Genomic DNA, 16,823 nt, shown 5'->3' with positions numbered 1-16,823 from the left:
GGGCCCCCGACATCCATGTGAGAGATCCAGATGGAACTCTGGCCTCTGACTTCAGCCAGGAGAAGCCCCGCCCATTGCAGTCATTTAGGAAGTGAACCAGATGTCTTTCCTTCCTTTTCTGTCCCTCCATCTCTCTGTCACTCTGCCTTTCAAATAAATAAAACTTTTTTCAAAAAAGAAATAATGTTACTTCTATTTGTATGGTTTTTTTTTAGCTTGGAAATCTGTATGTTAGGTCTGTATGTATCTGAAACGAGGGATAATGTGTTTTATTCATGATACTTTTAAGAGTTCCCACAATTTTAATGTGTTTGTGTTCTCTTGGCTGTGAATAGTGGAGAACAGCTGGTCATCATTTCACTCCAACATTCCTTCACAAACTTAAAGAACAGTTAAAAAAATCACACTTCAATCTTCACAACATTTAATCCTCATTTTTCTGAGCCTTCTTTCCTAACACTGTCATTTTCCTTACTCTATTTTGAACATGCTAACTTCAAACTACCCACCACTAGTGTTGAGAAATATGTGTGAACATATTCAGGACAATAACTTATCATAAATTATTTTTATAGATATAAAGCATTAGGACAACTTCATATTCCAATATAGATCAGTACGAACTCAACAAAAAGTCTTCCCAAATAACTCAAATCCTATGATGGCTGAACTCTGGAGTATAGTAAAGTTCACCTTTTGAATAACCCAAGAATTAGTTATCAATATACCATGTTTTGATTCTATCAAAAATAGAAAGAATCCTTCTCATCTGCATATAATTTAAGAAAAAAAAATCAACCCTTTGATAGAACAGAAACAATAAGAGTTGATTATAAGGTTTAGGTATGCTAATATATGAAAGCTTTAGTAGAGTACCAGGCACATTGGAAATTCTCTGAGGAGATACCATTTTGTCATATTTTCCCTATTTGGCCTTTTCCAATTATGCACCAGTCTATTCCCTTTTTCTTAGTAGATAACTTTTTTTTCTAAGTCAATATTTTTTCAGTTTAATAAGACAGAAATCTTAGTAAAATAAAAAAGAAAAGGAGACATTACAGTTGACCTAAAGACAGTAAGTGCAGTAAAAAAAAAAAAATGCACTGGGCTGGAAATAAGGCGTTACAGACTAACAGCCCTGCCCTGCTGCTAAGTTCCCATACAATGTTAAGAAAACTTTTTCTTGACTTTTCTGGGCTATGTTTTCCTCATCTTTAAATGAAGAATATGGATTATATTATCTGTGGTATGGTTTCATATCTCATGTAATAATTTTCAAACTGATAGTTTATTTTCCACAAACAGAAAAAGTGTCAAAAAATTATTTATAAGGATCAAAATTACTTTTCACTAAGCCAAGAGCAAACTCGAAGTAAGTACTTCTTCTACTCTGTTTAGTGTTTTTTCCATATGCAATTTGTGTGCATACCTATGTGTACAAACACACATTGTTTTTTGTAAAAAAAAATTTATTTTATTTATTTGAAAGACAGAGTTACAGAGAAAGGCAGAGACAGAGAGAGAAGTCCTCCATCCGCTGGTTCATTCCCCAGATGGCCGCAACAGCCGGAGCTGCGCTGATCCGAAGCCAGGAGCCAGGAGTCAGGAGCTTTCTCTGGGTCTCCCACATGGGTTCAGGGGCCCAAGGACTTGGGCCATCCTCCACTGCTATCCCAGGCCACAGCAGAGAGCTGGATCAGAAGAGGAGCAGCCGGGACTAGAACCGGCGCCCATATGGGATGCCGGCACTCAGGCCAGGACATTAACCCACTGTGCCACAGCGCCGGCCCCAGACACATTGTTTACATTGGTTTGCACAAATGAACTGATTTTTAGTGATTATTTATAACAAATTTTCCAAATAAATTATTGTTATGTGTATTTATGAAGCAAATAATATGAAATATCAAAATTTCCAAATTTCCAATTGAATTTAATGCATTAAGAATAAGGATACTTGATAACCATTAAGTGACAATAAAGTAACAATAACTAGGTAATCAAACAGAAAATTACTAAAAAATTGGAACCAAGAATAAAGACACGTCTTGAGAGGATTATAATGAGTGATATGAAAATTCTCATGGTAAATGACTTTCCATGGGACTGGTGTTGTGCAGTGGATTGAGCTACCACTTGCTTTGCTGGCACCTCTTATAGGCTCCAGTTCAAGTCCTGGCTGCTCCACTTCCAATCCAACTCCCTGCTAGTGCAGCTGGAAAGCAGCAGAAGGTGATTGAAGCACTTGGGTCCTATCACCCACGTGGGAGATTCCAGTGGAGTTCCTGGCTCCTGGCTTCAACCTGGCCCAGTCCCAGCTATTGCAGCCATTTGGGGAGTGAGCCAGTGGAAAGATATTCTCTCTCACTCTCTCTCTCTCTCTCTCTCTCTCTCTCATGTCTCCCCATCTTTCCCACTCTCTATAACCCTGCATTTCAAATAAATTTAAAAATGTTCAAAAGAGAACTTTTTTCCTAGATAAATTCCAGGAAAAAAGTGATTCTTATGTGTGGAATACTGAACAGAAGAATGAAAGGGGAGAAGAAAAGGGGAGAAGTTTGGAGGAGAAAATGAATACAGAATATTCTGTTTATGTAAATTATATAAATCCCTAGCAAATGTAAGCAACACACTACGTTATATTTTTGTGAGGGAGTTCTATTGAAGAACTATAGTAACCTTCTAAATATGTAGCATTAGATGCCATTAGTGGAATAAATCATTCAAATATGACAAAAACTGAATAGCCAACAATATTGATATACATTGAGGTCTCACAGGTGCTTGCAGTGCCAGTTATATTTTCTAATAGATTAGATAAGATTCATGTGAATCATATTCTGGGCCTGTTCCCAGGAAATTATATATTTTGATAGCAAATTAATCAATATGTGTCCTTGTCTGCATAAAGAGGAAACAGCATCTGTGACCACAACCAAAGAATCTCTTAAGAAATGAATTTGAATGTCTTGGAATTCTTTAAAAAATTTTTTTGAATATGCCCAGTACTTTCCAACATAAAGAAAATGAGAAAAATTACAATTTAGGTATTAAAATGATAAAAGCTTGATATAGTTTTAAATAACCACAAAAGGTGCTTGATTTCTATACTTTCTTAAATGGCACTAACTAATGTCTCATCCTAAGAAATTTGCTGGCTAAGTTACAAAACAAATCAGTCATCAGAATAAAAACATGACATAAACCAATGTAAAGTCCTGAGAAAGTCTCAAAACTAATCCAAAAATACAAACTTTTTTGATACATCCATTTTCAAGAATTTAATGATCTTAAGTCATCCAAAACCAATGGGGTATTTTCTTATCAGAATTAGAAACTGAAGGGATACATTCTTTATCTAGAAAATTATTTCTATATTTTCATTTTTTCCCTTTTATATTTGCCCTTGGGACCTCTGTTGCAATTTTCTCATGTCAAATAAAATAAAATCTTCATAATTGCAGTAAAGGAGAAAAGATAATTCTGTAGAGGGAAATTATTCTAGGCAGAAGGACTAAAATTGCCCGTCTTAATTAGTGTTGTGTTTCTATTGGGTAAAAGAACTGCTGTTTGAGAACTAAGAGTATATTTTCAGTTCTCAGGAGACCGAAAATATGCTTGGTGGGAGGGAGGACAAGGAAAGAAATGAAATAAATTATTGGTTTTCAGCTTGAATTGCTATGTAGGTTATAAGAAAAGAATTAATTGTAATAAGGACCATTTGCTTACTAATGGCTATGAAATTGCATTTAGTCCTAACTACATGTAAAACTCACTTGAAAAAAGTGTGCAGGGATACTCTTTGACCTGGACACACCATGAAGGTCTGATGCTTCAAACTGTACAAACTGGAGGTGATTTTTGGCCATCTCTTGTTTAATGTGCTTCATTCTAGAAGAGAGTTGAGGTGGGGTCAGAATTTGAGTGCTATCCCTGGTACAATCTGTAAAATAAAGAATGGTTTCAAGTCACTCTACAATAATGAACTGAGAAGTAAAAGGAGACTGGAGAGCAGTGAATTGGTCACTGTGATTACTAACAAAAGCATCATATAATCCTCATGTCATTGACTCAGAGTTAGAGATCTTACCTTTCTTATTTTGCCTTTATCATCTTCCAAAGAGCATTGTATCCAAACAATCAAGAGGTTGTTTATTAGAACTAGGTTACAAGTAATAATATCTTCATGGATGTATAGCAAAATCATATGTAGGTACTTGTAGAAAATCTTTTTGTTTATTAAAATTAGAATATACTTGCATAACTGGACAGCATTGGCACCACAACAGTCTACAAAGATGACTACCACTGTAAAGATTTCAGGCTTCTTGACTTAACGCAATACCTAAGTTAACAGTTTCTGTATGATTTTAGGTAAAAAATACTTGCTTCTGTTTATTTTTCTTGTTCTGTTTTTGATTTGTGTGTTTTTGTTTTTACAAAAAGGGCATTTTAGTTTTATAATGGTATCAGTATCTAAGAAATCATCTAACAAACTTAAAATTCATTTTGGTAAGCAAACAAAAGCATTTTCTAAGAATGAGAATGTAGAAGATGAAAAATCTGGACTGTATATCCACTCTTAAGGTTATAGACAAAGAAAACTGTTCTTTTCAAGACTTTTAAGATAGTCTGAAGATTCTAAAACTTTAGAGCTAGAAGAGACATTGTAGATAAATCATCTAATATGAGCAACTCATTAACTTGTGTCCTGGAGAGATGCAATGAGGTACTCTAAATCATACTATCAATTCATAGCCAGAATTGAAACTAGAATTGAGACTTCCTGACTCCTGGTGTGTGATCATTACCACAAAATGAATAAATGTATCTACAGCACATAGTGTATATGACAGTTGTCCTCATTCTCAGTTCCACCTTCTGAGGTTTCAGTTGTCCTTGCTCAACTGAGTTCTGAAATATTAAATCAAAAACTCTATAAATTAACAATTTCTAAGTTTTAAATTGCATGCTATTATGAGTGGCATGATGAAACTGTCTGCCTTCCCAGTCCATCCTGCCCAAGGATATGAATCATCACTGTGTCCAGCATAGCCACACCTTATGTGCATCCCATCCATTACTAGCTTATGGTAGCTGTCTCAGTGTTCAGACTGACTGTTGTGGTATCACAGTTCTTGTGTTCAAGTGACCCTTACCTTACTTAATAATGATCCCAAAGCACACGAATCGTAGCTCTGGTAATATTGTCACAGTATATTGTTATAGTTGTTCTACTTTTATTATTTACTATTGTCAATCTATTACTATGCCTGATTCACAAATTAGCCTCTACAGTAGGTACTTGTAAATAGAAAAAAATAAAGTATTAGGATAAAAACTTGTGGAAAATGGAATTCCAACTCAGGGGGCTTCCATAGCCTTGGCAGCTCATGACAAGAGCCTAGGGTGATTACTGAGGCCATAAACAAGAGTGTCAATTTGTTAAGTCAACAACAGGAGTCACTGTGCACTTACTCCTCATGTAGGATCTTTGTCCTTAGTGTGCTGTATATTGAGATTTAATGCTATAACTAGCACTCAAACAGTATTTTTCACTTTATGTTTCTGTGTGGGAGCAAATGTTGAAATCTTTACTTAATGTATGCTAAATTGATCTTCTGTATATAAAGAGAATTGAAAATGAATCTTGATATGAATGGAAGGGGAGAGGGAGTGGATAAGGGGAGGGTTGCGGGTTGGAGGGACGTTATGGGGGGGAAGCCATTGTAATCCATAAGCTGTACTTTGGAAATTTATATTCATTAAATAAAAGTTAAAATAAAAAAAAAGAAAATGGAATTCCAAGATAAGTCTTCCGTGGTGAAAAAAATTGATATCCATGCAATTTTTCAAAGTATGTATTTTCTATAACTTTTTGGAGACCCTTTAAATATATGATTTAATTTACTTTGCACCAGAGTAAATTTATCTTTTTCTTTCACTTTTCCAGGAGCTCTCTGATGTTCCCTCAAATTTGTACATCATATGGAGCTCAATACGCTCCATCATTTCAGCATTCACTGGAGACACTGTATAAATGTTAGTTACTGTCAGGACTTTCAGAAGCAACAGAGTGCAGTGGTTCAGCACACAATACTGAAGTGCAGGGCCAGCACTGTAGCTTAGCTGGTTAAGACACTGCCTGCAGCGCCAGAATCCCACATGGCAGCAGGTTCGAGTCCTGGCTCCTTACTTCAGAATCCCGCACTCTGCTAATGCAGCAGAAACCGGCCGAAGTGCTTGGGTAGACTCAGAGGAAGCTCCTGGCTCCAGGATTCAGTCTGGCCCCCTCCATTGCAGCCATCTGGGGACACCTGGGGAGTGAACCAGCAGATGTCTCTCCCTCTCGGTGTGTAACTCCGCCTTTCAAATAAATAAGTCTTTTAAAAACACTGAAGTTTATCTGCCTCTTCTCGAATCCTAGTTTGCCCTAGAAACCTTGTTCTTTCTGTGTTCTGCTTCCTCACTGATAAAATATTACCTACTTCATGGGCTTGTTATGAGGATTAAACAAGTTGTTTAATAGTTACTGGCAGGCAGTAAATGACAAAAAAGTGCTACTTAACAGCATAAGGGCAGTACAATTATTCTAACCCTAGTAAACCATACCGTGATCATGTCTGCATTCAAACACCCATCAATCAATCACATTGCTGATGTTTAACAGTCGTAATTTTAAAGCAATATTTGACTATCCTTTTAATAATTAGGTTTTAAAATTGTGTAAAGATTGACAGTTTAAATACATAGATTAAGTAGATATTGATTCTGTAAAGCTTGAGGAAAACAAATTCCGGGTTCCACCTATGCACATATCTTAGAGATAATGTCCTGTCACCAAGAGGTTTGGCCACTCTGACACACCTAAGGCTTTATAACTACCTTCCATTTAATACAATTAAGCTGTAGCAATTACAATGCTATATGCTAAATTAGCAGTTGCTGTGTTCCCAACCTATTCTGAAATGTTGGGTGCTTGGCCCACATTGAATAATGTACTTTAAATTCAATAAAATTTATAGACATTCTAAAACATGGCAATTTTCACATAACTAGTATTCTAAATAAAATAAGCAGTTTTATACAAAGTATAAAGAACACATTTCCTATAAAAGGAAAGTTCACTGGTATTAGGATGACAGCTAATCTTACTGATTTTTTGCTTTATGTATAGCTTCTAAATTCCCTGTAATAAATATATATTATTCAAAAATAAGAAAAATATTCATCTACTCACAATAGGTATTTTTTAATCACCACCTGCTATTTCATACTATTTTCTAGGAAGGAAACCAAAAAAGCTCTGCCCTCATAGAATTTTATACTATTAAGTGGGAGAACTATGGATAGCAAACACATCCTCAAATGCAAAGGGTTGCAGGGGAAGTGCTGAGAAAGAAAGCCCCTAATCATCTGGAGTAGCATTTATGTGAGAAGTGATCACAATGTGGACACACCCAACTCCTGATTCATTTGAACATCTCCAAGTTCCACTGTAGCTGAACAGTGGGTATGCACATTAATTTACCCTGGCTTCTATAACAAATACCCCTAATCAGTTCTGGAGGCTAGAAGTCCAAGTTCAAAGGTATCAGCAGTGTTTCATCTAAGCCTCTCTCCCACTGGCTTGTAGATAGCTGCTCTGTTCAATATCATCACACCCTGTTTTCTCTGTGCATGTCTGTGTCTTAATCTCTTCTTTTGAGGACATCGGTCATCCTGGATTAGGGACCTATTCTACTGACATCATTTAACACTAGGTTCTTCTTCAAAGACCATGTCTCCCAATTCCATCAAATTCTGAGGTGAGGTTTTGGGGAATAGGACTTCAATTTAAGAATGCTGAAAAGACATAACTCAGTCAGTAACAGTCTACTATGCTGTGGCCATTTCTTCACAGTCTTTATGGCCAACTGCCTGCCATACTGTGTCGTTACATGCTTCGTATGCCTTCCCACTGACATATCAGCTCCATGACATCAGGGGCTTAGTTCCACCTGCTGCCGCAATATTCTCAGAACCTGTAACAGTGTAGGGAAAGGGTAGGTAATCAATAAATATGTGAGTGTAGAAGTGAATGGATGAATCGCTGAATGAATTAGCACATCCTTGTGTTGATTTGACCTTGTCTAATTAATAAGCAAAAGTTAGCATCATATATTTTAGTGTGTATCCTAAGTATCATTTTTTCATTCAAAAATTCAATTATTTCACCAAATATGAGAACCCCTCCCAATCTAATTTTATTTTCGAGGCATCAACTAATCTTGTTGCATCACTGTTTGAATTTCTTTTCTTCAAATAAATCATCCTTGTTACTTACAATTAAACCTTTTGGCCAGCCTTTCCCAACTGCACATGATGAATAGCAGGCAGATAATTGCCAGTTCAGGGGCCCATTTGTTTCTCTTACAGTGTGATTCCTTGGAGGTGTTCTTTCCTATCTCCTCAGAGGACTAATAAATTAAATCAATTGTGCTTTTATAGGGGGAGTTTTACTGCTGTGAGTGTTTGGGGAAAAAATAAGAAAACATTAGGAAAAAACCTAAAAGCTCTATAGCAACTAGAAGGCCTTAAAGAAATGTTGTCTGTGTTCAATGACAATGAAGACATATTTCAGTTACAGAAAACAAGCCATGGTCACTTATAAAAGGTAGAATGAGTAGGCAGTTGGGCTTTCAGAAATACCAATGCAAAAAAAAAAAAAAAAAAGAAAGAAAGAAAAGAAAAGTGCATTTGAGAGTGCATTCTGTAACACACTCAGCTTACTACACACCTGGGATGACTGGCCACATTCCAATCGTCCTTCATCCACTGGCTGTAGTGAGAGCCACCCTGCTAGCACAAATGTGACCCCACCCAGCTACAAAAGCAGGGACAAAAGGAAAAACAATTAAAAAGGCACTTTTCTTTGGAGCAAAAAAAAAAGTCATTTTTGGAAAAACTCAGAGTAGTCACTACAAAGGAAAAATCCTATTTCAAACTTTCTTGCACTTAGGTTGAATTTTATAATTATTTTTAAATTACATATTGATGGTTTGCTCATGGTTGTAAACCTTTTGGAAATTAGGATCTCTGAGGAATTTAATCCAGCCTGGGTCAAAGACAGAGTTTCTGAACTCACCAAATTGAGTCAATAATGGAACTCAAGCCCATAGTCATGACTAACGATGCAAAGAGAGCTCATGACTTATGTGCTTTCACCAGATTTTTTTATTGAAAATTAAGGGATGGTAAATTTGATCTCTGTTTTGTGACTAAAACCAGAATGTATAAAACAAAGGTCACAAACTTTTCATGGAAGATAGCAGGTATTTTCTGATTAGTCTTTCCAGAGCTGACAACACTTAACCATTTCAAAGTTTCAGACAAAAATCCTACTTCAAGTTTCTTTTGAACATAAATCTGGCAATGCTGTGACAACTTCCCCAAAGCAATCATTGACTGGAGTTGGAAAATAACATCTTCTAGTTCATGATACAGCACACATTTTCTGTACAGGGCCAGAAAGCAAATATTTGCAACTTTGAGGGCTTCATGGTATCTGTTGCAACTCTTCAACTATGTCATTTTAGCACCAAAAAGGCCATAAACAATATATAAACTTTATTTACAAAAAAAAATCAAACTGGCTGTCTGCAAGCTGAATTTGGCCCTTGGGCCACAGTTTATTGGTCTCTGCTCCAGTTGCTCATGACCTGCATGACTGCCTGTTTTCTTCCAGCAGCCCACTTCTCACACTAGTATTACCTGCCTGGCCCCTGCAACATTTGTATCAACAGTTTTCAATGTTTATAGGCTGTCAGCATTAATTTTATTCACGTCATAGAGAAATTCATGAAACCAAAGTGCAGAGAAATTCAGAGATGAGAAACGATGAGGTAGGCAGAATGATCCCTTAAGGATATTCATCCCACCTTAATCCCTAAAATATGCTAAATTGCATGCCAAAGAGGACTGAGGATGTAATTAAGGTAATGGATCTGAAAACAGGGAGATTATCTTGCATTATCCAGATGAGCCCTTAAAAATACAGAACTCTCTCCAGCTAGCAATAGAAAAGAGAAGAGGAAGAAAGGGAATTCAGAAAGATTACAAATATAAGAAAATCTTGAGGCATTGCTGTTGTCTAAAATATAGAAGCAGAGAGAGACTTTTGGGAGCCAAAGAGGTTCGCAGTCGACAGCCAACAGGGGAACAACAGCTTCAGTCCTACAAATCAAAATGGGTCAGATTCTTTCACCTTGGTGAGTGAACATGAAAGTGTACTGTTTCTGAGAGTCTCCAGATAAGAGCCCAGATGGCTAACACCATGGATTCACCCTTGTGAAACCTGAGATAAGCCAGCTGAGTCAACCCAGATTTCTGACATGCAGAACTGTAGAATAACAGATTTGTGGTTTTGTTTAGATGTGAAGTTTATGATAATTTGTTATAGTGGCAATAGAAGACTTATACAGATGGAGTCCCATTAGTATTCAATTTCTAGGTTCCAGTTCCCCCAGAAGTCTTTTCTGTAAGAAAAAATTAACTCTGTCCAAAGAAAAGTCTGGTATCTGCCCTTTGCCCCTGGGAAGTCATCTCTATACCCCTGGAAAGTCCTGCCTGACAAGAGTGTCTGTGTTTGCCTGGGGGCTCCAGGCCAGGCCAGAAAGTCTGATAATGTCAAGTGGGAACTTTGAGTCATGGGGTATAAGCTTGATCCTCAGTGAGACAAGAGACTGAGGTCAGCCACATGGCCAGTTAGCCATGGCAACCCAAACCCATCTCTGGACACCAAGACTCAGGTGAGCTTCCCAGGAGTGTACTAGCACATGTCATTCCCAATAGAATGCTGCTGTCCAGGACTAGGACTTCACAGGGAAAAGAGTTAACAGATACACTCTGTTTGGTATTTTCCTGGACTTTGCACCAAGATTGATTTTAATCCGAATCCTTTCATTGACTAATCCATAATTTAGATTATAACAGCTGTCAGTGAGTTCTGTGTATTCTGTAAGTCCTTCCATCAAAGCATCATAACTAAGGTAATTCTGGGGAACTCCAAAATGTGCAGTTGGTCGCAGAAGTGAGGATAACATGGTGTACACTGTCTCTAACTTCACACACTGCTTTTTTTCTTGGCTTTCCAAACTTTGTTCCACCATTTCATTGTAGACTCCCTCATGGAATACACATTGCTTTTTAACTAGTGTATATCAATTGAATCCAAGAGAGTTTTAAACAATACATTTATGTGCCAAAATATTTATATCAGGGCCAGCATAGTGGCATAGCATGTAAAGCTACTGCCTATGATGCCAGTATCCAATACAGGTGCTGGTTCTTGTCCTGGTTGCTCCACTTCCAATACATCTCCCTGCTAAAGGTCTGAGAAAAGCAGAAGATTGTCCAAGTGCCTGGACTCCTGTCACCCATGCAGAAGACCCAGATGAAGTTCCTGGCTTCAACCTGGCCCAGCCCTAACCATTGAAGTCATCTGGGGAGTAAACCAGCAGATGAAAGATATCTGGGCCGGCGCCGTGGCTCAATAGGCTAATCCTCCGCCTTGTGGTGCCAGCAAACTGGGTTCTAGTCCCGGTCAGGGCACCGGATTCTGTCCCGGTTGCCCCTCTTCCAGGCCAGCTCTCTGCTGTGGCCCAGGAGTGCAGTGGAGGATGGCCCAAGTCCTTGGGCCCTGCACCCGTATGGGAGACCAGGATAAGTACCCGGCTCCTGGCTTCGGATCAGCGCGATGCGCCGGCCGCAGCGCGCCAGCCGCGGTGGCAGCCATTGGAGGGTGAACCAACGGCAAAAAGGAAGACCTTTCTCTCTGTCTCTCTTTCTCACAGTCCACTCTGCCTGTCAAAAATAAAAAAAGAAAGATATCTAATTATCTTTCCCTCTCTCTGTGTGTAATTTTCCATTTTAAATAAATAAATATATCTTTTTCAAAAAAGCTATGTCACTATCCATATGCCAGAAATTAAAAAATAACAAAATTCTACTTTTAGAGAAGACTTGAGAGATCTTCCATTATATCCCCTGGATTTTCCAGATGAGTAGTCCATTGGGTAAAGAAAACTGCAAAGCACTATAAATTCAGGTGAACAAATTCTTCCAAGTATTCTGACTTCTAGACAAGCATTTCTCAACCAATATTACACTACCTCTAATGCAAATGCGAAATTCAGATTGATGCCTACAAGCACATGTGAGTTTCTGCTGGAATGCATACCAGTAAATTCTTACCAGAATTTGTGTTATGTTCACCACTAGGAACACTGGCTGTTTGGGGAGGCAATGGTTTCATCACCATTGTCTGATCCGGGGAGTCCTTATCATCCTGCGAAACACGAGTCTCAGAAGAACTAGGTCCTGCGACTGGTTTACTCGTATCCCCCAATTGGTGACACAGCATTTGGCTTCTGATTCGCTCTGTAATAATAAAGGAAAATGTTAAAGCATGACATCCTTGTTGTCAACTCTTTCAATACTATATGGAGAGGAATACTTGAGAAAATAGTGACTTCCTAGCCAATGACACACCAAGTGAAGGTTGGTGGAAGTGGTTGGCACTAGTTATGCCATAGGAGAATGTGTTGTCCACACAGAATTTAAAAACAACAGTAAAATCAATAAAAAGTAGATTTATTCCTTATGGCCTCTTTGGCAATTTTTACGGCCCCTGCCTCAGACTACCAACAGTTCCTAGAACTAAATCTGCAGTTGTTCATATCAACTCCCAGTTTCAATTCTGTTTCAGATCTATTGGAGTCCTGATGGACTTCCAACATGTACGTAAACTTGTTCCACATCTTTTTCATGCCTTCTCAAATCCTAATGATGATCTTCATATTCATTCTCATAAATTTATGTTTTGTTCTTTTTTTCTCTGATATTATCATCCACATTTTAACCTTTACATTCTGAATATTTTGACTGATCATTTTATACATTAATATTTCAAGCTTACAGTTGCCATCTTTTATGTCATCTATGTAAAAATAAACTTCATTTCTTTGTCCTTTCACTTCTCCCAAGGATGAAAATAAAATGTTTCATGAAAAGGAATACCCAGTGGAAATTGTCATTAGCCACATCATTTTCTAGGGATCAAAGTTAAATATCGTTTGGGGGGCCGGCACTGTGGCATAGTGGGTTAAGCCGCCACCTGCAGTGCCAGCATCCCATATGGGCGCTGGTTCAAGACCTGGCTGTTCCACTTCTGATCCAGCTCTCTGCTAAGGCCTGGGAAGGCAGTAGAGAATGGCCCAAGTCCTTGGGCCTCTGCACCAGTATGAGACACCCGGAGGAGGCTCCTAGCTCCTGGGTTTGGAGCGGTTCAGCTCCAGCCATTGCGGACAAATGGGGAGTAAACCAGTGGATGGAAGACCTCTCTCTCTCTCTCCGCCTCTCCTTCTCTCTGTGTAACTCTGACTTTCAAATAAAACAAATAAATCTTTTAAAAAATACCATTTGAATTGGATATATCCATTTCTCCCACTTCAGTTGAATAATCATGTGGCTTAGTGACTTTCTTTCTTGTCTTTCTTAATTTACTCATTCTACTGGCTTCAGTCTCATTAACTTCATCTCTTGCTGTATCCTGTAATAGTTAATAAAAAAGTCAAATAACAAATCATGCAAACAATCAAATTTGGAAGTCAAAAAGGACATCCTACATTTGAATAGCTGGATTTTAAAATGAGCATGGGAGACATTTTATAACCAGGCAAATGTTATCATTTCCACATCTGCTTGAGTAACTCAAAGTTTAAAAAGTTCAACATTGTGCTAACAGGTTGGATTTTCTGTATCTCCTTATTTGTAGTACAGAAACTATCTTTAAATACATTAATATCTTCTCAAACTCAAGATTTCTACCTTTATTTCTTATTTTGGTGTATTTTATATTTTTATTTCTAAATAATTTCACAGGCCATTTCAGCAAAAGTCTGATTTTTATAATTTCCTTGTTTTTGAAAGTCACTAATATTTTTTACCAAAGGTATGCGCAACCTGAATAGTTGAAATTTTTCTCTTATCTCTTTCTATCTTACCTCCTTCAACCTTATTGCATCAATATTAATTGCACTTTACAAAAGTACTTGCATTCATAAAATGCTGTTGTGTGACTGTCATATGTGCAAAGCAAAAGTCATGCTCAAACTATTTACAGTTTGGGAAAATCTAAAGGGACATATTTAAAATAAAAAAGGTAACATTAACAATCCTGTTTCAGTCACTGACAACATATTTTCAGCAGGAGATCAGGCAATGAGGCAGGGGTTGATGGGGGAACCCGGATGTCTCAGCATTAACAGTAGACAGAATCAGCCCTGCAGTTTCTGGACACAGGGTGTCACTGAACACAGTTTTAAATTGTTTAAAGCAGAAACTGGTATTCTTAACGCTTTTTACAAACCACTCATTGTGGTTTGATTGGAAAGTGAAAGGGCCAGGATGGAAACTATATCCTAAATGTTTTGATCTGTTGTCCTTTTGAAGAGAAAGTTCAGAGAGGTTCCATATCCAGGGGCAAGTTCTATATAGATCCAAGTTTCTGGGGAACAGCTATACCAATATATTGATAAAACCAGGTCATGGAACTGACATTATGGTCCAGCAGGTTAAGCCATTGCCTGTGATGCTGGCATCCCCTATGAATGCAGGTTCTAGTTTGACAGCTCCACTTTTGATCCAGCTCCCTGCTAATGCACGTGGAAAGACAGCAGATGATGGCCCTAGTACTTGGGCCTCTGCCACCCACATGGGAGATGCAGATGGAGCTCCAGGCTCCTGGCTTCAGTCTGGCTGAGCCCTAGACTTTGCAAACCTTTAGGAGTAAACCAGTAGATGGAAGATCTCTTTCTTTCTGTCTCTCCCTCCCTCCCTCTCCATCACCCTGCCTTTCAAATAAATAAATAATATTTTTTTTAAAAAATCAACCTTTAAAAATAAAAAGTTTAAAAAGGATTTTCATTTTTTGTTTCTATATAGTAATGATGCATCATTATTATTGTTATCATATTTACAAACTTATTTCATAGAATAAGGTCATTGAGGAGGGGGAGGAGCAGTGAAGGCTTGGCACACCTGTTAAGTTGCCTCTTGGGCCATCAGCATCCCGTAACAGAGTGCCTGGCTTCAAGTTCCAGCTCTACTTTTGACTCCAGCTTCCTGAAAATGCACTCTCTGGGAGGCAGCAGATGATGGCTCAAGGAGTTGACAACTTATCACCCACATGGGAAACCCAGGATGGGTTTCTGGCTCCCACCCCAACCCTGCCTACTGCAGATATTTGGGGAATCAACCAGTAGATGAAAGATTTCTCTCTTTCCTTTTAAAATAAATAAAATAAATAGACAAATAATAAGTTTAAATCTTTTTGCTAATTTAAACCTTCACTTATGAGATTAAGTAGCCTCTTTCACTCCTGATAATCTTAAAATTGGATCATACAGTAGCTATATAATAATTTATTTTCTAGAAGCTTAGGACTTTACTCAAGCATATGTATAAATTTTCCCAATAAAATTCTGACAAGATCTGATAGTGACAAAGTCTCAGTGTACATAATCATCTTTCTAAAGCTGCATTGCCAAAAATATACATTACATAATTTTATTTGTGTTAAACTTTTTTATATATTCCCCTCTCTGATCTTTAAAAGAAGTCTTGTTAAGAAAATAAAATTGTTCGTCTGGTATATAAATATCAAAACAGCCTGAGGAGACTAACATTTTGGTTTAGAGTACTTTACCAGGATGATCCTCATGTACAGACTGAAGGTATCAGATGAGATAAACTTTAAGCTTCCTTCCAGCATCAAACTCTAACATTAAATAAATAATTTAATGACAGTGTGAGCACATTTTCAGGCACATTTTCTTAGCATACTCCTTAAAGATAATAGAATCTCCACTTATAAGTGAGAAAAACAAGACCTGAGTAACTTGCCCAAGACCACAACAGCAAATGAAAGTTACAGGTCTCCGATTTCCAAAACTCCACTCTGCTTTCTAAAACCCAGAGACCCAAGCCCAAAGATAGTTTGTTTAAAAAACATTCATCCTGCCTGCTGTAGGCATTTGGGAATGAACCAGCACTACTGATCAGCAAGAGATGAAAAACATTTTTCTTTCTCTTTCTCTCTCTCTCATAGATGAAAATAATTAAATAAACATTTTTAAAAACCTACACCTCCCTCATATAAGCCAGACCAAAAGGAAAAGTTTCTTAAGAAAAGAACAATTAGTCTAGTTACTAACATGAGAATTTCCCCAATGAGGACCCAAAACAAAACAGCAGTGTGTGACTCTTACTCCATAACAATTTCAGAAAATAAGGCTTCATCTGTCTAAAGTGAGGATTTACTCTATTAGAATAAGAAGAAATCAAAAACATAAAAATAAAAGAATCATGATTCACAAAAAATCCTACAACTGAATACAAGAAATATAATGTCTTTATGGTAGTTAAGGGCTTCCATGCTATGAAGAAAATGGTATGTTTAGGGTTGCCCTAGTTCAGGAATAGCAAATGCAAATGCTAGGCAGACAGATGAAAGAATTATACCGTGGGTTGGATAGTAAACACAAGAGTTGATAGTGCTACCCAGGAAGAAACCAACATTTGCCAATTACACAAAATTTCCAAGGAATACTGAAAATCTGGATCTTTTTTCAAATTTCATGATATTTAAATATTGCCAATTGATTTCAAATATTAGATGCGGCAACTAGTTCTCAAAATGAGTGGGATGCTGTTCATTATATGCAAACTCCAGACAGCCCTGAGCACAACTGAGTCAGCAGTGACCATCTGCCTTCTCCCAG

General features: G+C 37.6%; 1 protein-coding gene across 1 annotated transcript in view; it reads right to left on the bottom strand.

Moving 5' to 3' along the window:
• LGSN (lengsin, lens protein with glutamine synthetase domain) overlaps positions 1-16,823 on the bottom strand; it is a 40,378-nt gene that overhangs the window by 5,746 nt on the left and 17,809 nt on the right. Inside the window, exons 2-4 of the mRNA NM_001082227.1 lie at positions 13,459-13,591; positions 12,235-12,420; positions 3,777-3,943 (exon numbers count right to left, since the gene is read on the bottom strand). Coding sequence (NP_001075696.1) covers positions 3,777-3,943; positions 12,235-12,420; positions 13,459-13,591 — 486 coding nt within the window. The remainder of the gene's footprint in view (positions 1-3,776; positions 3,944-12,234; positions 12,421-13,458; positions 13,592-16,823) is intronic.

The sequence above is a fragment of the Oryctolagus cuniculus genome, chromosome 5 (assembly GCF_964237555.1).
Source record: "Oryctolagus cuniculus chromosome 5, mOryCun1.1, whole genome shotgun sequence".
Taxonomy (NCBI): Eukaryota; Metazoa; Chordata; class Mammalia; order Lagomorpha; family Leporidae; genus Oryctolagus; species Oryctolagus cuniculus.
The sequence above is the reverse complement of the archived record's forward strand: the minus strand, read 5'-3'. Positions and strand labels throughout refer to the sequence as shown.